The following is a 27,877-nucleotide window of genomic DNA, read 5'->3' as shown; positions in this document are numbered from 1 at the left end:
ACTACTCGAGAACACGAATTATGGAATTATGTGAGTTTGAGGAGGAATTGAGCAGCCAGTAGTTTTTCTGTTTATTTTTATATTTTATTAAAAGTGATAAATGTGATCATAAAAAACATCTGTGCTGTTTTATGCCAATCTCATCTCTCTCTCTCTCTCTCTCTCTCTCTCTCTCTCTCTCTCTCTCTATATATATATATATATATATATATATATATATATATATATATATATATTTTTTTTTTTTTTTTTTTTACCTTTGGAACATATTTTTCGTGCAGTGCATATCATATGTAAGTCAATGCATACGGAGGTTGTTAGTCCCATTGTTCGTCGTGGTTCTAGGAACGTTAGTGCGACGAACAGCGAGAATTTCCTGTACTGGTTGCATCGTTTCATTATTACTAGAATCATAAATATTGCACTGATTTTATAGAGCTAATCCTTTGTTTTTTCCCTTGTTCAAAGTTTATGTAAATTTTAAAACAGGCGTCTCCTCCTCCTTGGTGAGAAATTATAATGATGAACAGTGTTTATTCTTATGCTTGTTCTTTTCAGGAAATGTTTTCTAAACCCGGAATTTTGACGAGATAAATGATGATAGAATAGTTTGTGAATAAAAAGTTATGTCATTTCTGTTATTTGCATAACAGAAGTGAATAGTGGAATTATTATTTTCTATCATGGTAGTTAGCATTATTAACTAATAGATAACTATATTTCCATTTCCTTTCGAGTATTTTCGCAAAAAAGGGGAAGCCAGTTTATTGTTATCGTCTATCATTTTACATATCAAGCCTTGTGACGAAAAGCATTACGAAACATGTATCAGTATATTGCAACGAGAGATAACGCAATATTCATCCGTCCTTGACACTTAATACTCTTTGATGGGTCCCACGTTATCCTATTTAATATAGATTACATTTCCCGAACATGATAATGGAACGCCCGCAGTATCTGTTTTACCGAATGAAATATTTAATCACCACAGCCAAATGAAAGTGAAATATTCAATTATCACAGCCAACTTTAGTTGTCCATTTTATTTAGATGTTTATCTTCAGTATATATATATATATATATATATGAAGGAATTAATGGGTTCGATAAAAGTGCAGAGATGGAAGTGAAATTTACACAAAATGCCAAAAACTAAAAGGGATAGCAGAAATAAAAGTTGTAGGTGTGTGAATAAAGAAGGAAAGAATGTGAATGTCCTATATGTTATAATGAATTAAGAGGATTATAGGCTGAATTGAAAAGCCAATTAGAGAGAAGGGAACTGTAAATTAAAATAATTAATACAAAGTGATTCAGCAAATAAAAGGTGGGCAAGTTTAGCTATAAGTCGAAAAAAGGGGGTTGCAAAAGTCTGATGTTAGCTAAAGTAAATATTGATACATGGTCAGCTATTTCATTAGGGACTACATCTAACCTTGTATAAAGGACTGCGTTTCTATACTTATCCATATTAGTGTAAAAGAAGCAAATTAAAGAATAAAACTGTGTGATAAAGCAGCATTACTCTCACAAAATATGGACAAGGTATTCCCAAACACTACTTTATCACTTATTCAAGCTCAGGTTTATATGTGTACTGTAGAACGTATTATATATATATACAAATAATACAAATATTAAACCAATAAAATAAATTAATTAATTAAATAGAGATTGGACTAAAACTTTTTACGATTGTTCAGAATTTAAAAATTTTAAAATATTAAGTAACGTATAGCAAGTTGTTTGACTGACTATTTTATATTGCAGACTGCAGCGTTCAAGCTCGTGACTGCTGAATACGGTGCTGTTTCTTGAATTCGATCTATCTTGTGAACTCCTCTGACCGTGGGTCGTCCTGGAGTAAACAGAAAATTTATTTAATTTTATTATACAGAGTGTCTCAAAAATACACGACATAACTTCAGGAATGAGTTCCTCATATGTAGACAATAAAAATATTTTATATCAACATAGTTCCGGAAATGCTTGGTTCCCTAGTTATTAACCGGAATGTCTTATCTCCCGCAGGTGATTTCCATCATCACAATGTACTGACAGAATCTGGTGGTTTTCCATTCCGACCATGTACTCAAATCAGGAGCAAGCGGATATGCATTTTATGTACGGTTTGGAGGACGGCAATGTTCTGGAGGCTCGTCGTTTGTACCACGAAAGGTTCCCAGAACGAAGATGTCTAGACAGGAAAACGTTTGAAGGTATCCATCGCCGCCGTTGTGAACATGGGACCTTTACACCTCGTGGTGCCGACAGAGGACGACCAAGATCTACGACACCTGAAGTAGAGGAGGAGATTTTGGATGTTGTTCATGCCACTCCTGGAATCAGCACACGCAGAACAGCAATGCAACTGGCTGTTCAACGTTCGACTATTTGGAGAGTGGACTATTTAAATAATAATGATAAGATGCGCTTCCGTATAATGATAAGATGCGCTGCTCCTTCCCACCTTGTGTAGCCAGGTGGGAAGGAGCAGCAGTGCGTAGCACATGCTTCTTGATTAGAACGGGGTTCGAGCCCGTCACCACCAAATACGGAGGATGCGGAAAGGTTAGGGAATGACCACCGCATATCCCCGGAGCAATATGGCCTTAGTTGCTAATGCTCCTAAAAAAAAAAAAAAAAAACCAACAATCTCACTGCGGCCCTGTGTGTTCTGCGACAACGTCGACCAGGATTTCGAGTGGTGGATTCTTTGCAGGGTTCTACTGTCACGTTCTGTCAGCTTCAAGGTTTTCCGGGTCAGGGAACAAGTTACCACAATGTATAATTTGATGAGTAGGTCAAGGAACAATGTTTGCTTTGTTTTTGCGATGTGTACGAAACGGAAATTAAACCGCTATGACACATCACCTGTCCATCCCCTCCAATAATTTATCTAGTTCTTCTTTGAATTTATTCTATCGACTGGCCGAAAGCCAAGTTCCGCACACCTATCCAGCAACTATCATTCCTCAATTTCAATTTATGCCCCCACCCGTGTGTAGTCTGAGCAAGTGGAAGAATGCTATGAGAATTGAGATTACTCAATCAATTCAAAGCCTAACGAACCTCAATGAGATCAACTCGCAGATAATTGTCTGCAGTTTGCTAAACTGAAACCTTTTTTGGTAAGAACAACTTCCCCCCCTTCATTTACCATCTCGCCCTCCCCTACGCCTGTTTAAGCAGTTCTACCTCCTTCCTAACCCGAGGCCTCCAGACTTGTATGCAGTAATCAAGATGCGGCCTAATCATCATCTTTCTTCCATTGTCTTGTGCAATGGGATAATCACCTCATTAGCATTAGTAGAGGAATAAAATTCAAGAAAGCAAGCTTATACAGAATTAGCCAAAAAAAAAAATTATAATAATTTCCCATTTCACTCATCCGATCACTGCAAATGTTTGTCTAGTTCTGTCGTGAATTTATTTAAGCTGTCAACTTCTACAACGACATATCGAATTTTGCTTAACAAACCGCTGGCTAAAGGCAAATTACTGTACATTTATTCTACAACTGTCTTTCCTCAATATGAATTTACGTCCTCTCGGGCGATTAATCGGGGCAAGAGGAAGAATCCAAACTGCATTAAGCTTGCTCAAACCATTCGAGGCCTTTAAACACCTCGCAGGTGCCTTATCTCCAGACATGGAGACTAGGCAATTTGCAGAACTTAAGCCTTTCTTCGTAAGCGCAACCTTTTGTTCCATTCGCCAATCCCATTGCACTTCTCTTTACTCCATCCAGCAGCTCTACATTTCTCCTAAAATGAGGCCTCCAGACCTGTATACAGTACCCAAGGTGTAGCCTGACCATTGCCTTGTACAAGACGATAATCATCTCCTTATCCCTGCTAGAAATATTCCTGTCTATCATTGACAAGACACCATGAGCTACTCTTGCGGACTGTCTGCACTGCTCAGAAAACTTCATATCTGGAAAATTAACCCCCCCCCCCCGGGTATTTTTGATTCTCTACCACCCTGAGTGTAGTACCACATAGGTCATACATTACTTTGGGGTTACTGCTACCCACAGGCAGTACTTTACATTTGTCAATGTTAAGCTTCTGTCGCTACCTCTCAGCCCATCTGCTCAACTTTTCCAAATCCTGTTGCAATAGTGTACTGTCATTAACAACCTTGCCAACTTTCGTATCGTCGTCAAACTTGGATATTAAGCCTGATATACTTTCATCAATATCATTAATAAATAGTGACAGTGGTAGAGAATGAAAGGGACTTGGGGGTGGTTGTGCAGGCAGATATGAAGTTCTCTGAGCAGTGCAGACGGGTGGCAAGAGTAGCTCATGGAGTATTGTCAATGATATACAGGAATTTTTCCAGCAGGGATAAGGAGGTGATTATTCCATTGTATAAGGCAATGGTCAGGCCACACCTAGAGTACTGTATACAGGTCTGGAGGCCTCATTTCAAGAAGGATGTAGAGCTGCTGGAACGAGTACAGAGAAGGGTAACAAGATTAGTGAATGGAACAAAGGGGTGCTCTTACGAAGAAAGGCTTAAGTTTTGCAAATTACAGTGACTGGAGACTAGTCACCAGCGAGGTGATCTGATAGAGGTGTATAAAGCCTTGAATTGTTTAAGCATGCTCAATGCTGATGGGATTCTTCCTCTAGCTCAGAAAAATCACCTGAGAGGGCATAAATTCAAATTGAGGAAAGACAGATGTAGGATAGACGTGCGGAAATTTGGCTTTAGCCAGCGGGTGGTTGGTTGGTGGAACAGACTCCCATCCCTTGTGGTGGAGGTTGATAGCCTAAATAAGTTTAAGGCTCAGCCGGACAGGTATTTTGAACGAACAGAGGGGTGAAGTGGAAGTGGGGTTTTTTTTTTTTTTTTTTTGGCTGATGCTGCATAAGCTTGCTTTCTTGCATCAAATGCCTCTACTAATGCTAATGCTAAAAATACAGAAAACAACAATGGACTCAACACTGAACTCTGGGGACTTCACTAATCACATTAGTCCACCAAGGGCAGTGTCGATTGAATACCACTCTCTGCCTTCACCCACTCATAGCAGCAATTTACCTTTAATGCTATGCCGCTCCAATTCATTCAGTAGTCTTCGATGTTTAACAGTATTAAAAGCTTTCCTAAAATCCAAGTACAGTATATGATATCAAAACTATATTTTGCATCCAGTTCCTTTGTGACCACATCATAGTATCCAATCAAATTGGTCAGACAAATCTTCCCCTTAACAAACCCATGCTGTTTCTGAACTATAACTGCAGTCTTGTCTAGGTGATCCTGCAGTGCTACTTTAACCAGTGCCTCCATTAATTTTCCTGGAACAGAAATTAAACTAACATGGTCTGTAATTATTTGTTTCACCCTTTGTGAATTGGGGTAACATTTACACATCTCCAGTCTGTGGGTACCTCCCCCGAGTCCAAGGAAGCTCTCCTAATTATGGCTGAGGGTTTGCTTACTTCCTTTGCTGCCTCCTTTAATATATCTGGATAGATCCCGTCCACCCCGAGTGCCTTTTTTATGTTTAACTTCAACAATTTCTCCTCCACTTTGCTCCCAGTTATTACAAAATCATTTAGCTGCTTGGCAGAGTTTGATAAACTTTAGTCATTCCCCTCCCTGAATAATTCCTCGTGTGTGAATGGAGATGTAGAATACTCATTCAGTTTGTAAACTACCTGAGCAGGATCAAGAGTCGAACCATCGATACCAAGTGGACCAATCTGATTTATCCCCTTTGTTCTAGGGTTTACATAAGATAAGAACTCTTTGCTGTTTTTCTTTTGCATCCTTTGCCAAAGATTTCTCGTAATCTGCCTTTGCCTGTCTAACCTCCTTTGTGATTTGGTTACAGCCTCTCTCTTATACGTACCATAGGCTTCTGTTTCACCTGATAATTTATATGCATCCCATGTATTTTTCTTCTCTTCCACGAGTCTCTTTAGTTCATCTGACATCCAGTTAGGCTTAAACAATATTTCTTATATGGCATGAAGAGCCTAGTGGTTTCCAAGCTTAATTCTTTGAATGCGTCCCATTTAGAATTTGCTGTTGGTAACATCATCAGTCGGTCCAACTGTATAGAATTTAAAAACTATCTCAGACCACCTTTACAAAAGTAAAAACCCTTCCCTTTAACCCTGATGGTAGATGCATCTTTGAGTAAATAACACATCAGCACACTGTGATCACACATTATGTTCTCTGGGAGACCTATTGCTGCTAGGCTGCTATGTAGTGTGTTTGGTACCATACCGGTGGTTGACACGATGATTGGGATGGTTGATACTTTTTGCATATGCCACATCTCCTTGATCTCATGTGTCAGGTTGATGTACTTTCTATTTTTTTTCCTCGTGGGTTTTCTGGGCATTGCTAGTGTTCAGCACCGCTGTGTCAATCAGGTAGGTAGCCTTTTCCATCTTGTCCACAAGAGTAATGTCCGGTCAGTTGTGCGGGATGGTTTTATCCGTTATTATGGCTCGGTCCCAGCACAGTTTGTGCGTTCGGGTCTCTAGTACTGCCTGGGGTTCGTACTTGTAGTATGGTACACTTTCTTTGGTCAACTGGTATTTCCTCGCTAGCTTCTGATGTGTTATCCTGGCTACCTGGTCGTGTCTATGAATGTACTCAGTCTGGGTGATCACCGTGCACCCCGCGGTAATGTGTTGGATCGTTTCTGAGGCCAAGTGGCATTGTCGACATGTGCCTCAGGAGCTCACATCTGGTGGGTATGCGATTGGCACACCCAGGGACCTGAGCTGGGTATTATCATTCTCTCTCTCTCTCTCTCTCAGGGTAACTCGGGAATTTTTTTTTTTTTTTTTTTTTTTTGGCTGGTGCAGCATAAGCTTCGGGCTTCCTTGCACCATATGGCTAATAATAATAATAATGTGTCATCTGACATTCCGGGCTCCTTTGCGATGTATTTTCTATAGTTTCTGGTGTTGATTACCTGGTCTTGGATGGCCAGCATGAATCCTTCAGTCTCGGGGAAGAGCGTCCCGCTTGTGAGCCATGCATTGGAAGCAATGTCATCGATGTGACCTTGATGGAGGTCATTGTAGTGTCTGCCATGGAGTGTCTTCTTTGCCCGTCTTTCTAACTTCGTTTTTTGTACGGTCTGAGCGGGAGGGGTTTCCTCGCTTAGGGTGAGTGGGGTATACCATTTATCTATCTTCCTTATGGCCTGGTGGAGTGGGGCTGTTTTGTTCTCGAAGTAATCCTTCAGGTTAACTATCGCTGTTTTCTGTTGTTCTGTCAGTTCTATCAGGCCCCTTCCTCCCTCTTTCCGAGGTATTGTTATTCTCTCCACTGCTGGCTTCGGGTGGTGTTGGCTGGCCTTGTCTTTCGCATGATATCTTCTAGCTCTGTGTTAGTCCAATCTATGACCCCGAATGTGTATGTTAGTACTGGAGCTGCATAGGTGTTTATGGCTTTAACTGTGTTCCCTCCGTTCAATTTTGCTTTCAGCAGGCTTCTGAATCTCTGATGATATTTTTCGGTCAGGCACTTCTTGATTTTCTTGTGTTCTAACTGCTCAGCCTGCATCATCCCTAGGTATTTGTAGGTCTCTCCTTCTGTCATAGCTTTGTTCTCTTTACCAGTCAGCAGCTGGTAGTTTTGGCCAACTAATTTTCCCTGATGCAATGTGTGGGTCTTGCATTTGTCTAGATTAAAGATTATTATTATTAGCTATATGGTGCAAGGAAGCCTGAGGCTTATGCTGCACCAGCCAAAAAAAAAAAAAAAAAAAAAAAATCCCGAGTTACCCTGAGAGAGAGAGAGAGAGAGAGAGAGAGAGAATCAAAAGGGAATCACCAAGAAAGGGAAGAATGATAATATCCAGCTCAGAACCCTGGGTGTGCCAAGTCCATACTCACCAGATGTGAGCCCCGGGGTCAATAGCTTTAAGTGGCATTCGGCTTTAAGTTTAAAACTAGCATATAACAAATTTTAGTTTTACTTTTAATTTTGGAAATATCCGTTTTTGGCAACGTGTCTTTTTTTCTGCTTTTGCTTCCTTATGATGATTTTCCTTATGATGATTTATGTATTCAACAATAGTAGTCAACAATACTACTATAACCCTATAATAAGTTGTTAACTAACGCTCGTTGGATTTTCGGCTTTAATTGTTAAATAAAAAAAAAAAAAAAAAAGAAAATTAATTGTAAATGTAAAAGTTAACAAAAATTGAATTCCACTTCGAAAAATGAATAGCTAATGATAAGATCATTTTTCTTCGATATTGACCCGAGAACTTCTGCACTCCTTCAGCATATTTGTTTTGGCCCCTATCCAAAAAAGGTTGGGCGTCCCATTAGCCGTATTCCTGTCCAACAAGAAAAAAAGTGTTACCCAAGGGTGAAACGCAAAATTTTACGTTAAGGAATTCTATAAAAATAGTAAAACTGTCCTATTTTTATAAACAAGTACTGTATGTACATGACACTACCGACGCCTGTGAGGCACCGGAACGGCGTTTAGGTGCGCTCGTGTTAATTTCTTGTGTTTGGATGGGTTTTTTGAGACGCATATCATTTATATTTATTATTTTAGTCGTCCATCACAGTTTATGAAAGTGTAAGTAGAATGTGGCTGCTAATTTCAATACGTTGCTAACCTCCGGTTGAAATAGCTGAAAACGGGCACACAGTACTATGCCATAGTTTTATTTTGAAGTTATCGCTTAATTTGATATTACTCATGGGGCTGGCTGTAGCGCACGGTTTCAGCGGAGTGCGCAACAGGGGATAATGCAATCACTTGGTCACTGGGATTGCGACTTGTTCGGTGTTCGTGCTCTAACAAGTGGCTGCAGTGTTGCGCGAGAAACTGGCTGAAAGGATAGAAAAGTGTTAATTTAATAACAGTATTTATTTATTTTTTATGAAGAAGCACGCTTAGTGGGGAGAATCTATAGAAAATTTAGACATTTGGAATAGTTTTACTGACTTTCAAGAAAGTACGTATTATTTTAAGCCTAATTAAACATTTTCTTCCGCTGTAATGCGATTGATTTTAATGTGCACTTATGCTTGTAAATTGGAGTAATTATATATTTTTATATACAGGTTAGTGTTTCATGTAATAAGCTGGTTTATAATATAGTTATTAATGAACTTGTATAGTGTTAAAGTATTTTCGCCAGTTGGCTAAAGTGTATGCACTGTTAAATATATATGTATGTGTATATATATGTATGCATATGTGTATATAATTGAAACAAACCTTGAATCAGTAGTTTAAGATATGGAGCAGAGCAATATAAATGAAGGATGATATGTAAAGTAAATTTAAGTTTAACAGAACTAATTAATGTCATGGAATAAACGATTAAACATAACATCATACTGAGATATTAGAGAATATTATTATTATTACTAGACATATAGTGCAAGGAAGCCTGATGCTTATGCTGCACCAGCTAAAAAAAAATTCCAAGTTACCCTGTGTGTGAGAGAGAGAGAGAGAGTGAGTCAGAAGTAGAAGGGAATCACCAAGAAAGAGAAGAATGATGATATCCAGCTCAGGACCCTGGGTGTGCCAAGCCCATACTCACCAGTTGTGAGCCCCTGGGGTTAATATATATATGTATGCAAATTAGAAATAAAAGTGGAAAATAGGCTAGTTAATACTGAAGGTAAAGGTATGTGAGCCATCAGCTGTAAACAAAGAAGCATAAAAAATTATAATAAAATAATAAATGTTATTAAAATTATAATGGCTAATTATCATATAAGAATACATTGAATGGTAAGTTATCAAGGGATAGCTTCAAGGGATAGATTCAATACATCCAATTGGAGCATACTGGCTGAATAATATGAAATAATACAAAAACAATATTAATATAGTAGCTGTACAGAGGTATAGAGACTGAATTTAGAATTAAAAAGAAAGGCAAAGGCTAGGAAAAATTTAAAACAAAAGAGTAATAATTTTAAACTACTTAAATAATAATAATTATTATTATTAGCCATATGGTGCATGGAAGCCTGAGGCTTATGCTGCAAACTTATGCTTTCAGAAAGTTTGCTAGGGTAACATGACTAACTCAAACACATTTTCACACATTTGTTCATACTGGTATAGTTGCCATACATTCTACTTTTTACTCATTTTATTCATATTTTAAACATATATATGCAATGAGTGATCACGGAATTATAAACCCCTACTTAATACCATGTTGAGCCACTGTTCGCATAAATAACAGCTGCTATTTGCTTAGACATTGAATCCACTAAATGTCTGCAGATTTCCATAGGGATCTGCAGCCATGCTTCCTGCAAGGGTTTCCACATTGTCAAAATAGGTGGCAGTTGCATATCCTTATGCTTCACTTCCCCTCTCCAAAACATCCCACAGGTGTTCAGACGAATTTGGAGGCTAACCAAGATGAGTGATACCTTCACTGTTTCTTGAACAACTTTTGCACAATACAGGCCTGATGACATGGTGCATTTTTGGCTGGGAAGATCCTGCTTCTGTCCAAAAAAAAAGAAAGAAATATGGCAGGGTACACATGGTCTCTTAAGAGCTGTTGGTAGACCTCACTGTTGAAATATTGGTCCATACACACCAAGTTTCTAGTTCTTGCCAGCAAAACATGCCCCGTATTAAGCAACCACCACTGTCTGTCTGGATAGTGGGCGCCATGTATGATAGGTCCATTGACACGTTGATTGCGCCACACACGAAGGCTTCTGTTAGAACGTTGCATTAGGTATTTGGACTCTTGCACTAGCACACATTTCCAGTCCACCAATGTCCAACCAGTGTGTTGTTGACACCATAGCATTTGCTGTCAATGATGATTAAAGTGAGGAGAGGAAGTCTCTTGGGTTGTCTGTGGTGGAACCCCATACGTCTTAGTGTGGCGCATGGTCATTTTGGATATTGTTCTTGCATTCCTTACATTGTGTTGTGATGTTGAGCTTGTACAGTGCATTGCATTTGTCAGGTGGTAGATGACTTTCATCAACCGGTGAAATACCACCACTTTGCTTATTGGAGGCTTGAAGTGGTGAAACCCATGTTTAGTCTCTAGAGCAAATTTTCCGGTATTCCCCCCCCCATACTTCTCCTTCAACCCATGCACGGTACTAAGTACTATAGGTTTTGATACCTTTCGTGTTTGGGGTTTTCATAAAAAAAAAAAAAAAATCCTTTGCTCACCACAAACGTCCATCTTGCATAATTCTTTTGGCAGGAGATGGTTTGACTCCTTTAGCACCAGGAGAATTTTATTCATCATTACTACATATGGCCATTACTACTAAATACCAATTCTAATATTAAATACTAAAATTAGATAATTTATTGTTGTTCTTGCTATAGATCTAATATGATTTGCTGTGTAATGTAGCTATGTTAACTGTTGTTGGCTTGCACTAATCATGATTAACATATATTGTCATCTTCTGTTCTGGCTTTTTCAGAAAGAATGCAGTACACTATTCACAAAATCAATGCTCGGCAGAAGTTCACCGAGTGTTGCTTAGAACATTTTCATCACACTTATGAAAATGTTACATTTTAATATTAGATAAAAATTACAATAAAAACAAAATACATTCCGTATTAGACTTAATAAAAAATAGCTGTCTGAGGTGACACATTTACTGACTGCAGTAAAAATTAGCAGTCTGGCTATTGCAGCTCTTCAAGGAACAGATTAAAATGGGAGAAATAGCAATATGGCATGCTTTTCCAAGAATTGATACTTTTTCCAATATTTTTATTATCAAATTAAAAAAAATTGTGTGTGCCGAGCATGCATAGTGGAAGTTAAGTGAAACTTCTTTAGGCGAACATTTATCACTTGACCAAGGATCCCGTATTGACTGTATGAATGCCACAGGCAATGAATCTGCATGAATGGGAGCCCTGGAGTATGAGACATTCCATTATCAAATCTAGTTTTGGCAAGTGCTGTGACATTGGATGATATTTAAAACCATTTAATTTCGATAAAGCTGAAATCACTTTGTTCTCGAGAGAGCCACGACAGCTGTTACAGGCTGACATTTGACTTGCATCCTTATTTGGAACTGCTGTTTTAAGAAGATCTTGAGCTGCTACAATCTTCACATCTTTCTTGAACCAAAGCTGATCACACACTGAACAGACTGAACTGAAATCATTATCCAGGAATTGCATTTAAACTGTGTGTAAATCACAGGTTCCCAAACTTCCTTGGTTCATGGCACCCATAGTGTCCCAGTAATTTTTTCATGGCATCCCTAGGCCAAAATAAATACCTAACACAGTGGTTTTTGACCTTTTTAATAATAATTTTATTCTTTATAAAGAGGTACTAAATAGAGGTACCCTCCAGCATATGACAGCATGACAAAACAAATGGCCCTCAGTCCCCAGCAGTTTTCACTCCCCCTCTTACGGCAGCGAGAGGATCAGAATGGAAGCAGAGGGTGCTAAGAATCTCTGGGTACGACCAGGCTGCCATGCACGGAAACTGAACTTGGCCTGTTATAACGTAAGATCACTCATCGGTGAAGACAGGACATTAGAGATGGAAAAGGAATTAGAAAATGTGAATTGGAATATCATTGGTTTGGCTGAAACAAGAAGAAGAAATGAATCACTTATAAGTTTATCAAGTGGAAATTGCTGTACACCAATGGAAACAGTGAAAAGTGAAGGTGGAGTTGGGTTTCTGGTCCATAAAGATTTTAAAAACAATTTTGGAATTCAAAAATACATCACCAAGGGTGTCAAGACTAATACTCAAGATTTCTAAGAGGTACAAGCTAAAGGTTATAATGATTTATGCACCAACATCGAGCCATGATGATGAAGAGGTTGCAGAAATGTACACCGAAATTGAGTCTTCTAGATGAGCAGAAAACACACTGCAACACTATTATTATGGGGGACTTCAATGAGAAGGTTGGAAAAAGACAAAACAGCGCAGAAAGGGGGAACTATAAGAAATTTTGGAATTGGTGAAAGAGGTGAAAGTCTTGTGGAATTTGCAGAATCTCAAGGACTGTCAGTAATTAACACTTCTTTCAAGAAAAGGGTGAACAGAAAGTGTACATGGAAGAGTCCAAATGGATTAACAACTAATGAAATCGACTTCATCCTCACGAACAGAAGATATTTTGTGAATGATGTTACCGTCCTGAATAAGGCAAATGTTGGAAGTGATCACAGAATGGTAAGATGTACACTTGATATAGATAAAGGAAAGGAAAAAACTGACTCGAGTAAATAATACAAAGGTCTTTGAGATAACAGAAGAGGAGAAAAAGCAGTATGTACTGGAACTTAAGAACGAGCTTGAGCTTCTGCAGACTTCTCAGGACCAAGATATCGACGAGGAATATTACAACTTTCTGGAAGTGATAAAGCCCAAGAAACCTATAGGGAAAAAGAAATCTAAAGTAGAAAAAATTAGTCAAGAAACACTTGTCATGATGAACCGAAGATGACAAATGAAGAGCAAGAAAAACACTGACAGGGAGAATGAGTATACTGAGTTATGCAAAGCCATTAGAAAGAGACTCAGAGAGGACATAAGAAGATTTAACACAAGAAAAGTAGAACAAGCATTAAGGGAAAACAAAGGATTTAAATCTGCAGCCATGAGCAGTAATACAGAAAGACAAATGATACTGAAACTGAAGAATAGCGATGGTGTACTTATAAACAGCAGAGAAGGCATAATTCAAATAGCAGAAGACTACTATAGAGAATTATACAAGGAGCAAGGGAATGATGCCAGCAGTGGGGAAGATAGATTGCAAAGTGGCAACACATACGACATACCCGATATTCTTCCTGATGAGGTAGAACATGCATTGAAGAATCAGAAAGCCCCGGGGGTGAAGATGAAGTTACTGTAGAGTTGTTAAAATTGGGAGGAAGAGACATAACACAAAAACTGGCAAGGCTCTTCACAAAGTGCATAGTGGAATAATGCAATCATAGTTTTGCTACATAAGAAAGGAGATAAATTGGAAATTATAGACCAATTAGCTTGTTATCTCACATCTACAAGTTGTTCACAAGGGTCATTACTAATAGATTGGAAAGAATACTTGATGAGAATCAACAGAAAGAGCAAGCTGGCTTTAGGACAGGATTCTCAACTATGGATCACCTTCACGTAAAATCACAGCTGATAGAGAAAGCAAATGAATATAAAACACCATTATGCCTGGCATTTGTGGATTATGAAAAGGCATTTGACTCCATACAGCATAAGGCAATGTTTCGGGCACTGGAAAGACAAGGCATAGATACCCCGCATATTATGATTTTGAAGAAAATATATGAGAGTGCTACCTCCTTTATTAGACTAGACAAAGACAGTAGCAAATTTAAAATCGAGAAAGGAGTTCGACAAGGAGACACAATATCTCCGAAGCTGTTTACTGCTGCCCTTGAGGAAGCTTTCAGAAGATTAGACTGGTCGCAGAAAGGAGTCAGTGTGAACAGTGAGCACCTAAACCATTTACGATGTGCAGATGACATTGTGGTCATAAGCCACGATCCCAAAGAATTAGAGGAAAATCTTAATCAGTTATGCACAGTTAGTAAGGATTTTGGACTAAAGATGGATATGGCTAAAACAAAAGTAATGATGAATAAGTATGCCACAGAAAGAGAAATAATGATTGAAGGAGCAGTAATTGAAAAGGTGGAGTCATATACTTATCTAGGACAAGTTATTAGCTGTAATAATGATAAATGGCTGGAAGTCAAGAGAAGAATAAATTTTGGATGGATAGCATTCAGGAAATATAATCACATACTGAAGAGCAATATCCCAGTTTGTCTGAAACGTAAAATAATGAACCAATGTATACTTCCCACCATGACTTATGGAAGTGAAACTTGGGCACTCACCAAAAGAATGGAAGAGAAGCTGAGAACTACACAGCAAAGAATGGAACGAATTATATTGGGAATCAGACTGTTAGATAAGAAGAGAAACATGGATTAGGCAGCAAACTCAAGTAAAGGACATTCTTATCAAAACTAAAGAACTAAAATGGTCTTGGGCAGGACACATAGCTCGAAGACATGATGACAGATGGACTAAGAAAATAACAGAATGGTACCCAAGAGGAGCTAGAAGAAAACCTGGAAGACAAAGGCGGAGATGGATAGATGAAATTCATGAGTTTGTGGGTAGTAAATGGATGGCCAGTGCTCAAAACAGAAGGAACTGGAAAGTTGCTGGAGAGGCCTTAATCCTGCAGTGGATTGAAAATGGCTGATGATGATGATGACTAAATAAAGATCAATTATAGATCACCACAAAATTAAAAAGATATGGTACAATGGATACCATACACCTTTTTATAATGAAATAAATATACAAATTTTAAAAAAATTAAATAATAACTTTAAGTAACTTAAACCCAAATTACATGGCACCCCAAGAACGTTGTTGCGGCACCCTGGTTGAAAACCACTGGTGTAGATGCTTTGGTGTTTCTTAAAATCCTGTTGCTGCACCTGCTGTGTATTACGCCTGCTAAGTGTTGAATGATTTGGAGTACTTCTGGCAGTTGGTTTTGGCTTCTTTCCTTTTCATTTATGACTGGGCTTTGAGGACTTTGTCGTTTTCATTTGCAGTATCAACTTCCATGACTCCTTCTCTGAATACTTTGTTCAACTGCATCGCATGCTGTAATTTCTTCCACTGTCTAAATAGCTTAGATCTCTACTTTTTACTTAATGGAGGTGGTTTTGGTGGTTGCATTACACTTATACATGCTCTATACGCCTCACTGTTAGTCTTAGGCATGTTGAATTATAAATTCTTTTCCATTGAAATTTTTTTATTAAATATGGCAGAAAATTACGAAAGAAATAGCATGATGCAATCAGTAGGGGTACTGATTGGGTCATGCATCGCTAGTGCCTGGTGTTACAATGGTGGGAGGATGAATCATTTTGTGTCGCATTTTCTTGGTGATTTCTGTCAGTCCACAGATGCATTGCACATGTACATGCACTGTATGCCTTACAATGCTAACTACAGTGGAACCTCACTTTACAATTGGTTCACTGTACAATCAAATGATTTAATGGACTCCATAACAAAATATCGTTCACTATACGATACGTAGTAAGTGCCGGTCATTGTGATCACGTTTACAAATTGAATTTTAATTCTACTAACGTTGATTCTAATAAGCGAAAACGGGAGGAATATTATCCACAGGCTATAAAAGTAAGATAGAAATCACAGATTTACCCTTTCTTACCTTACCAATGAACAAAATTTAAATTAAAACAAAATCCGATACATAAAAATTGGAAGAATATTTTCCACAGGTTAACAAAAAAATAAAAAAAGAAGGCAAAAAGTCAACTATACCAGGTAGTCACCCTCCCAGTTACTAACTTGACCTAAAACTCCTTAACTTCGGTAGACATAGAAGAACTGGGGCGTTCAGACTAGTCCGATAGTTGGCCGTTCAGAATGCCGTAATGCGTTTACTTGTGGCAGTGGTCAAATTTTCGTTGAGTTTTTGTCAATCCACGAACCCAAGTTACTTTCATTGAAAACTGCTTTGAGCGCACCTGAAGAAGTTTCACCTCAATAAAATTAAAATCTGAACATTATCAAAGTTACGATCCAGGATTTCAAGTTTACCAAAGGAGCTTGCTGCCAGTGGATCCTATGTACTGCTACTGTCGATGTTGCTGACAAAGTGCTCACTTTTCCTCATTTCGTACACCCCTTACCTAGCTTATCTTAATAAAACTTTTACGTCCAGTTAATTTAGGAAGATGGAGATTGGTTAAAATTTTTATTTTTAATTTGTAATTAAAAGAAAACAATGCACTTGCTTGCTTGGTTGCACATTATTTCATGATTCTAACAATTGCTGTTGATTGTAGTTGGTTATCCCTGCATCATGCTATTGATGGAGCTGACCAGGTGAAAATTCTGGTGAGCGACTCACTGCTGTCAGAGGACATACATAAAAAACCTAAATGTATTTTAGACACAAAGTTTAAATAGGATCCACAATGAAATTTGCACTTCCTTTAGTTGTGAATGAGACTTAACTGTGATTAGTAGGTCACCTTCCCACCAACATTCAAAACCTTGAATTTTTTTTTTTTAAGATTTCTGCGTACAGTCCTGATGAGACATTGTTTGGGAGAAAGGGAAGAGATTTTGCTTTTTTTTCAGAGGCAATTGCACGGCGATCTTAAACATTCTTTAAATTCTTTTCACTGGGACTGACTGATGTTAACAGTTGCAAATATTAGAGAAGTTTTCGGGGAAGGGATTGTAGAATTTGATCAGTACTTAAATCAGTGAATACATTATTTTATAATTATTATTAAAATCAATTATTAGCTGAAAATGTAACACATACACACAAAATATATGCAACATAACAGTAATGAACAAGTTAGTTAATGTATACAGTACATTAGCAAACATTAATAATTCATGATTTGTAACAAAGAAAAAAAAAAAAAAAAAGAGCAAACAGCAATGACTTTTATACACAAATCGGGAACTTTTTTTTTTCCGTGCATCTACTACATTGCCCATTTGTTCCTCTAACCAGTGCATGGCAATAAACAATATCCATTTCTTCAGCCAATAACAGTATGTGGATAGTCTGTGTGATACATATGAATAAAATAAAATAATAGCCACATTTCTATTGTTCCAATTTTAAAATTTCGAATGGCTTGACAAAACAAACTGTTTCAAAAGGCAAAAATATAAAATTTCATGAAAAGTTGGCTGCTGGGAGTTGAATTATTATATGCTGACAGACATGAAGAGAATAGATGCACTGCTAATGTGCCTAAAAAAACAAATATTTATTGTATAAAAATAAGTGTAAATCAAATTTATAGTGGCAGCACTACCATAATTAAATTTAAAGAAAGTTTGTTTTTTTGGCAATGGCTATTAAAAATTGTGCAGTATTTCTGTGTAGATCAGGGTCATTGCATATTTCATTTTCTATAGATAATATTACTAAATTTGATAACCTGCTCTGAGATATAGTGAAAATGATTTATTAATTTTAATTTAAAAAAATATTTGCTTGTTTCAGTAATCAGAGGAAGAGTTAAAAGAATTCTTAAAGAAATCACAGAATTTCAGTAAATTTTTTGATACTGTTCCACATAAATGAATGCCGTAGAGATTGGATATGTCACGAGTTACTAAATATGGTTAAACCTCTCTAAAGCAGATATCATTGGGTCAGAAGGATGTGCCTGCAAGAGGGGTGGGCATCTGCTCTGCATAGATCAGTGTAGCCAGTTTAATGTGTACACAGATGAACTTTTAGTAAACAAACAATTTACTTTTAATAAAATTGAATATAAAAGGCTTTGTTTAGAGCAGTGTTTCCCAAACTGGGGTTCGTGGACCCCTGGGGGGGGTCCGTGAAATGGAGGTCAACCATATACAGCTGTGGTTTCCAACTGGGGTGCAGCAACAACATTCCAGGGGTGCCATGTAATTTTTGTTCAAGTTAAAAAAAAAAGTAATTGCAGGATGGAAGCCTCCTCAACAATTAATGCTGAGGGAAATGGACCATAATCTGCCACTCTGGTCCAGTGCGGGTTGGCAGATCAACCGTATTTAGCAGTCAGGGGCTTGAACCCCAGTCTAATCAAAGACTTGCTACTGCACTCCCACTTCTGACCACTCGGCTATGGAGGCACTTTATTTTTAAAGTTACTTAAACTTATTATTATTTTTTAATTTATATGCATTATAAAAAGGTGTACAGTATCTTTTTAATTTTGTGGTGATCTATAATTGATGTTTACTTAGTACCTCTATATAAAGAATAAAATTATATACTGTATATACAGGGTGTCTCAAAAATATTGGTACAAACGTTTAGGGAAGGTAGGTAACATCTAAAGGAATGTGAATCGCATAGGAACCCATAACCGGAAACGTCACGGGAAAGTAGTAGCAGAGGCACAAGAAACAGAAATGACACAAGACAGTAATTAGTGGCAAACATTTATTTGACATAATATTAACAATGGAGTACGAGATCGATGCATTTCATGATGTTACAACAGATGCTCGAAGGTTCCACTATGAGACGGGATGCATGCATGATACCGACACAGCATAGATTGGCGGACACGGTCGAACATACCTGGAGTTTCTTTGACAGTAGCAGCAGCGCAGACGAGTCTCGCCACGAGATCCATTTCCGTCTCCGCAGGCGATTCATACACGATAGATTTGAAGGCCCCCACAGAAAGAAATCAAGGCTCGATAAATCAGGTGGCGTGGGGGTCAGGCAACAGGTCCACCACGGCTAATCCATCGACGCCCAAAACGCCTGTTCAAATGGTCACGAACACACCTTCCATAATGGGCAGGCGCCCCGTCATGTTGAAACCAAATGTTGCGTCTCATGTTTGCTGGAACATCATCAAGTAACCCTAGTAGAACTTGTTCAAGAAAGATTCGATATTTAGCGGAGTTCATGCGGGATGGTAACAGGTATGGGCCGACTGAGCAGTCACCGACCATACCTGCCCACACATTTATTGCGAAGCGATGTTGTGCCACATGGGGGTGGCACAACACCATGTGGGCCCTCTGCTAATCCATACACTAGGTGCATGTCTGCCAGCTCACAGTTCGTATATCGATGCATGCTCTTCGTGCAGGGACTACTGCTTGAATGAGTAAACCAGAAATTTTCCCTCTCGTGAACTGACGAACAGCGCCATCTACCGACTTACGGTGACGTTTCCGGTTATGGGTTCCTATGCGATTCACATTTCTTTAGATGTTACCTGCCTCCCCTAAACATTTGTACCAATATTTTTGAGACACCCTGTATATAATTTGTATTATAAAATGTAATTTTTATAATTATATTATTGTAATAAATATCATATATATATATATTTTTTTTTTTTATAATATTTTATATATATAAAGTTAATCATGTTGGATATTAGCATAGTATTACTTATGCTTAATGCTAATCTTGTTAGATTTTAACATATTTCTTTTATGAAATGATTTGTGCAACGTTAATGCCATTGTGTATATGCCAATTGGACATTATACGTGCCTGTAATTATAATTATCTATATGTTCAACTTATTGTGGAATGTTTCCAATTAATGGTGTTTGACTATAGGTATTAGTGTGCTTACGGATCAGGTTAGTCCATAAAGGCTATCTTAATTCTGTAGGGCCTATAAACATATTATATTTATGTAGCTTATTAGCTAATGGTAATGAATTTTCATTAGCTGTAGGTAAGGAAAATTCATTAGGCAATTGTAATGAAAATTCCTTACCATTAGGTAATAAACTATATAAATATAATATGTTTATAGGCCCTACAGAATTAAGATAGCCTTTATGGACTAACCTGATCCGTAAGCACACTAATACCTATAGTCAAACACCATTAATCGGAAACATTCCACAATAAGTTGAACATATAGATAATTATATATGCACGGATATATACAGAGTGAGAATCGGATCTAACAGGCAGAAAATTGAGTAGGGGTGCCGCAAAATAAAATAAATTACTTAGGGATGCCGTTATTAAAAAAAGGTTGAAAACCATTGATACACTGTGTGTATATATATATATATATAATATACATACACATGCATATAACATATGTTATATGTAGGAGTCTGCAAACCTTTTTGATATTTGAAGGGATCCGTGAACTTTTTTTTGATTTTTGACAGGGTCCGTAGATCTGGATCCGAAGATGAGGAACGTATCAGCCACATCCAATGGGATCACATATAACAGACTCTACCAGCACTTAGCCTATGCAGATGATGTAGTGATGACGTCCAGAAACCCACATATTCTGAGGATAGCTTTTGAAGAGTTTGAGAAAGAAGCAGAAAGGGTTGGGTTGAAGGTAAATGAAATTTATGATTACAAGTAGGAAGGAGAGACAAAGTACCCAACAGATCTGGCAAACAGCAAAGCATAGTTTCAATAGAACAGAATCCTTCAAATATCTTGGAGCTATGATTCAACATGATAGTAGTAACACCCCAGAAATTCAGGCTCGTCTTAATGCTTGTAATAGATGCTACTTTTCCCTGCAGAAATACTTTCAATCAAAGCTGCTCTCTAGGAGAACGAAACATGGGTGGACGACGTAGAGAACGACCTATGGCAGCTTAGGGTGAGACGATGGAGAACAATGGCCAGGGAAAGATACAGCTGGAGAAAAATTATTCAGGTGGCCAAGGTTCTACAAGGACTGCAGCACCGTGGAATAAGTAAGTGACAGTAATCACTTACTCCACGACGTTGAAGGGGAGGGAATGAGGCAACTAAGATATTGAGTAAACTTTCCGAAGATGAAATGTTGCCAGTTTGGAAACTGCATCAAGGCTTTCACTGTGAACAAAACGTTCCAAAATATAATGGCATACAGGCAATAATTCAAAAAAAAAAAAAAAACCCCATAATAAAAGAGGCCTACGTGCTCCGGATTCATAATGTGAAAATTTTTATTTTGTTGCACAGAGCATTAAACTACAATACATAAATAAGCTTTCAGCTGGGTGGCAGCCTTCATCGGATTAAAATACTTGAATGGCAGTTGGAATAGAGATGCACTGCCAGGATGGTGCGTGAGGCGCGTGGTTAATTGTTTGTTGATGTTTGTGGCTGTGACGTATGGTGGTGACGTGGCTAGCATTTGTCTATGGATAGAATTACTGACTCTGTGATGGGATTAACTTGACAACCACTGTTCCTGTTCAAAGAGGTATCCGAGCATTTTATATTTAACGATTCCAACCAGGTACGCCTTAGGTAATGGTGGGACCTGTCCACAACCACGACATTGCGGTGTGGGTCGATGTCGTGGTGGGTTGTCCAGACATGCTCGGCGATAGCCGAGTGTTCCACATCTGCCAAACGGATCGCCCTTTTATGTTCTGAGAGGCGTTTCTCGAGTCGACGTCCAGTCTCTCCAAAGTAGCAGCTCGTGCAGTCACGGCAAGAGATGCGATAGACCAAACTGCTCTGTAGAAGGGTGGGGACAGGTGCTTTTATGTTGGAAATGAGAGAACGCAGTTTCTTGCCTGGGAGTTGGATGCACTTTATCCCATGTGATTTTAGGATTCTACCGATCTGTTGTGACAGGTTGGGGTAGTATGGGATGAATGCCCTCGTGGATGACTCGTCACTGTTGGCATTGCTGTTAGTCGTCATGTTGTCGCGTGCTTGTAGATCACACCTGTCAAGGACGTCGATAGGGTAGCCACACCTCGTAAGGTCTACTTTGACTCTGGTGACCTCTTTGCGTCTTTCATCTGCGGAGCTGGAGTGTGTCCAGGCGCGAGTTAGCAAGGTTCGGGCAGCGGAGAGGAGGTGGCCCCGTGCGTGTGCTGACCGGAAGTTGGTAAATTGGCCAGCACACATGGTGGTCACGGGCTCGAACCGCGGTGTAATCAAGAAGCGTGTGCTATGCACTGCTGCTCCTGCCCAGATGGCAATTGAGGGTTGGAGGAATTGTCCCGCTTTGTGCAAACATGTTAAATGTGAGATTCAATCTCCCTTACATTTCGAGGGTACAGCTCTATAACAATGTTCGCAAGCCGGCCGCTAGTTAGTACACCAGACCAGGCCACTAGTTAGTACACCAGACTATTGGTGACTCTTCAGGAGGCTTCCAGATCAGCTTGTGTATAATCTTGCAACTCTACTTTGCCAGATAGTGACTGGAGAGAGTCTGAGTAGTATGTATGCAGGGGGCATTGTCGAGGCCATGTTATGTCAAGGATCTGGGTATATTCTTACCATGTGTAAGCCGTATCCAAAAATTTCATTACTTCATACAGTATGTCCCTCCCCCCCTCTTTTTCTTACTATTGAATACACCATGAATTGTCAAACTAATAGAGTAAGCTTATCTGCGAAAAGATCTAAACCTCACAAACACTTCCTAATTCATTTCACAAATATACGTGGTCTCAATTCTAATCTCAATGATGTCCATTTCCACTTGCAGTGTGCCAAACCCTATGTAATTTTTCTCACAGAATTCTGGTTATCGGTTGATTCACTACTGCTGATTTCAGTTGCCCAAATTATTCGCTGTATGATTCGTTTCGCCTCAAAGCTGGTACTTGTGCATATATCCGTTCCGATATTCCTTGTCAGAGACTTGGTAATTTGGAATTTCCTCTTTTCAATCTTCTCTGGCTTAATCTCTCTACCTCATTGTGTTAAATTCATCTGTTGTCTCTACCGTTCTCTCAACTCCACTAATCACTTGGAGTTCTCTGACTTCTTCTCTTTGCAACTTGACTTTCTCCAGTCCTGGTTGAGATGCTCAGGCTTTTGCAATTACTAATGACCTTGCACAAATTGTTCATTTACCTACAAGAATATCAGACAGTCCTAACCACACAGCCAACACGCTTGATCTTTTTCTCACAAACAACCCTTCTAATTACACGGTTGAAGTGAGTGGTCCTTTAGGCACCTCAGATCACAACTTGGAGATTGTCTCTTATCCATTGAAACCTTTATCTCATGGCTATTCCCAACCTTGTATTGTTTGGCATTATAAGAATGCAAAATGGGATGACCTGCAAGATTTCTCTTCTTTGGTGGGATTACTGTTTCAAAACTTCTGTCAGTGTTTGCTCAGATCGTGTCAGTGAAATTATTCCTGTAGGAATGGAATCCTTTATTCCACACTCCATTTTAAAATCTCGTCCTTTTTATAAACCTTGGTTTTTCCAATAAATGTGCTAAGGCTGATCAAGAGAGGAACATTGCATATCGTAATTGGCTTGTTTCCAATTCTTCAGTTTCATTTTCTGCCTACACCAAAGCTCACAGCAATTGTAAAGCAGTTATTAACCAGTCCAAACTAGATTTTGAACAGGCTAGTTAAGAGTAGAAAACTTGCTTCTTGCCCTAATGGTAGCCGAGCATTCTGGTCCCTTGCCAAAGCTATTGGCCACAACTTTTGCCCATCTCTGCTCCCACCTCTGTCAAAACCAGATGGTTCTGTTGTCACTTCAGCCAAGGATGAAGCTGACCTGCTAGCATCCCATTTTTCTTCAAACTCTTGCTAGCATCCCATTTTTCTTCCAACTTGGTAAAGCTCCAGGTCCCTCGGTATTTTTCCACTTGTTCTCAAAACCTTTGCTTCTGAACTTATTCCCGTTCTTTGACACCTTTTTTCACTTTCTTACTCCAAAGGTGTTTTCACTTTCTTATTCTGCTTATAAATTTGCTCATATCCAGCCAGTTCCTAAAAAGGGTGACAAATCCCTCCCATCCAATTATCGTCCCATTGCAATTACATCTACTCTTTCTAAAGTAATGGAGAAATCAATTAACTGCCAACTCTTAAACTACCTAGCAACCTTCCGACTGATCAACGATTGCCAGTATGGATTCTGTCAGTGTTAATTCTGGCTTACGTTACCCATTTATGGACAAATTCAATGGAAAAGTTTGGTGGAATATAAACAGTTGCTTTTGACATCTCAGAGGCTTTCGATCGTGTTTTGCATAAAGGTCTTCTAAACAAGCTTCCATCTTATGGTTTGCCAGCTTGTTTTTTGTAATTGGTTATCCAGTTTTCTCTCTGATCGCTCACTGAGAGTGATGGTAGATGGCTCTCTGTCTTCTAACTTCTCCACTAATGCTGGTGTCCCCCAAGGTTCAGTACTTTCCCCCCACTCTTCCTTTTGTATATTAATGACCTTCTTCCATTGACTGGAAAATCTATTCATAGTTTTGCCGATGTTAGCACATTGCATTACACTTTACATTTTGAGAAACCTTGCCCTGCTCAATCAGCTTCCAACTTCTCGAATATCCGCTACTAATTCCTTAAATGCCGATCTCTGGGTAATCCTTTAGTGGCGCAAAGACAAGTTAGTTGATTTCAATCCTAAAACTCAGTCTTGTATGATTCTTCTGCTCCTATGTTTATCTTTGGTGACACTAATTTCTAAGCAAAATATCTCTTTTGGGGTTTACCCTGACTTCTTATCTCTCTTGGCACAAGCATGTTACAAATATTGCTTCTTCTGCATCTAAAAAACTTTGTTTTCTCTATCGCTCTTGGTGTTACCTTTCTTCCAAACAGCTGTTCACTCTACAAATCGCAAATCTGCCCTACTGTGGAATATTACTACCACATCTGGGGTGGTTGCCCCAAAATCTCTCTCAAGCTTCTAGATTCTATTCAGAAGAGGACAACTACGTTAATTAATGACTTATCTCTGACAGAGTCTTTCCACTTGTTGTCTCATAGATACTATTACCGACGAGGAATTGAAAGAAAATTTAAACATATGCTACCCGGAATCATAGAATTTGAAAGAACTTTTGTCTCCGTGGCAAGACAGTGAAAAACGAATAGGAAATTTAAGTTTTCTAATAAAATATGAAATAAAAATTAATGATTTTTGTCGAAGACAATTTATCTTTAAAATCTAGTGAAATGCCCTCTTCAATTAAGAAAGCCAGAAATATCTTTGAAACCATTGCGATTAGCAGTGCTGAAGCTTAGCAAGTTTTCAGTGTAATGAATAATATTGTGACAATTAAACACGTTGCAGATTATGATGACCATACATCTAAGTGGAAAACCATTGCTTTAATTTGATCTGGATTGTTCAAATCATTCCTATGTAATCATTGCCCAGCTATTGAGCAAAGCAGAAGATTGACAACAAATATTAATAAAGAAGTAAATTCTGTATGGAAATTTTTAGAATAAATTTTTTTTGAATATTTGTATAATAATTTTTTTCACGTAATCTGTGATTTTTGTGTACCCTTTTCTAGAAGAGTTTTTTGTTTTTTATGTAATATTTGTTTTTATAGTGTAGAATGTTTTGTGATAGTTTTTGTTATTTGTGATATGGGAAATATTTCATGTTATTTTTATTTGCAATATTAAAATTTTATCATAAAAAAAAAAATGTATCAATTATATTTTCCTAGTTGTTGGTGCTCAGCGCAAACTATTAGTGTTAACGTGGGAAGTGCCTCTGGTGAAAGTCACGGATGACGTCACTTCCGTGACAGATCAGATTTACTCGGCAGGAATCCCTAATGATGTTTCACATCAAAAAGTCTGCACAACTGCGAGCCCATTGTTAAAATATTCACAGCTCACCACTGATGGTGCCCACACCACACTGAGGAATGCCGTGCCTCTGTGTTATTAGGCAATATTAGGTGGTAGATGACTCTCGTCAACCTGGGCAATACCACCACTTTGCTTGTTGGACGTTGAAGTGGTGGAACCCATGTTTGGTATCCAGAGCAAAGCTCCGGGAACCCTCCAATCGTCTTCCATCCTGCAGTATGATTGATGTCTTTTGAGGTTATGATGGGCATCATGGCAAGATCCAATCTTCCTTATATTTCGAGGGTACAGCTCTAAATCGGTGTTTGCATGCATGCTGGCTGCTAGATAGTCCACCAGACTGAACCTGTTTGTTACTCACTAGGAGGCTTCTGAATCAGATAATTTACAATCTCTGCCTCTACTCTGCCAGATAATGACTGGAGGGAGTCCAAGTAGTGTGTATGCAAGGGTATTGTCGAAGCCACATTATGTCGAGGAGCTGGATATATTCTTGCCATGTGTACGCCGTATCCAAATATTTCATTATTTCATGCAGCATGTCCTCCACACATTTTCTTACTACTGAAAACATCATGAATTGTCAAATTAATAGGAGTATTACATTCTTCCTAAAATGAAGCCTCCAGATCTGTATGCGGACAATGGGATAATCATATCCTTATCGACGCCTCCGTAGCCAGGTGGGAAGGAGCAGCAGTGCTTAGCACATGCTTCTTGATTAGACCGGGGTTCGAGCCCGTCACCACCAAATACGGAAGATGCGGCGGGAAGGTCAGGGAATGACCACCGCATATTCCCGGAGCAATATGGCCTTAGTTGCCAATGCTCCTAAAAACCAAATAACATATCCTTATCAATGCTAGCAAAATTCCTGTATATCATTGACAAAATTCCATGAGCTGGCCTGGCTGCCTGTCTGCACTGCTCAGAAAATTTCATATCTGATTGCACAATTACCTCGGGTCTTTTTCATTTTCCACTACCCTGAGTGTAGTACCACACAGTTGGTACATTCCTCTAGAGCAGTGGTTCTCAAACTTTTTAATGTGAAGGCACCCTAAATCCATTGTGAAAAATGCCTGGCACCCCTAGCACCGGGTGCAATGGGCGCTGGCAAAATATTTTGTAAGGTGGTGCTGTTTCAAATACAGTGTACGCGACCGACGGCTCGGCTGTTCCGTATATGTAGGTGTATGTACATAAACACTGCAATGCGGTCAGCAAATATTTCATGACGACTTCTAATTTACACAAAAGTTGAATTTCATGCAACTTTTAATTTAAGTTGCATGAAATTCAACGACCTTTTGTAGCGATGGCCCCAATGCAAGCCGATGCTAAATTTGACGTCGCGGCATCCATGTAAAGAGTAAGTGACACCTGCTTTGAGAACCACTTCTCTAGAGTAACTGCTATCCACATGCAGTACTTTGCATTTGTCAGTGTTAAACTTCAGTTGCCATTTCTTAGCCCATCTGTTTAATTTTTCTAGATCTTGTTGCAGTAGCATACTGTCATTACTATCATTAACCACTCTTCCAACCTTTGTATCATCTGTAAACTTAGACATTAAGGCTGTTATACCTTCATTAATATCATTAATAAATACAGAAAACAACAATGCAGTTTCCATTGATAACCACCCTGTCTTCTCCCGCTCAACTATCCCTTTATCCATAGCAGTAACTTGCCCTTAATGCCACACTGCCCTGATTTGTACAGCAGTCTTTTATCA

At 38.6% G+C, this 27,877-nt stretch overlaps 1 protein-coding gene across 3 annotated transcripts in view; it reads left to right on the top strand.

Moving 5' to 3' along the window:
• The first annotated feature begins 8,539 nt into the window (after positions 1 to 8,539).
• The window catches only part of Cpr (Cytochrome P450 reductase), a 211,896-nt gene continuing 192,558 nt past the window's right edge, over positions 8,540 to 27,877 (top strand). The window contains exon 1 of one of the 3 annotated variants that reach the window (XM_090384146.1): positions 8,540 to 8,589. In XM_090384146.1, coding sequence (XP_090240272.1) covers positions 8,582 to 8,589 — 8 coding nt within the window. In that variant the 5' untranslated portion in view covers positions 8,540 to 8,581. Of the gene's footprint in view, positions 8,590 to 8,808; positions 8,972 to 9,050; positions 9,081 to 27,877 lie in introns of those variants that run through there. The other 2 variants (XM_090384156.1, XM_090384163.1) reach the window with 2 other exon arrangements.

The sequence above is a fragment of the Mastigoproctus giganteus genome, chromosome 1, assembly GCF_048544385.1.
Source record: "Mastigoproctus giganteus isolate SK-2022 chromosome 1, ASM4854438v1, whole genome shotgun sequence".
Taxonomy (NCBI): Eukaryota; Metazoa; Arthropoda; class Arachnida; order Uropygi; family Thelyphonidae; genus Mastigoproctus; species Mastigoproctus giganteus.
Note: the sequence above shows the minus strand (reverse complement) of the source record. Positions and strands in the feature narration are given on the sequence as shown.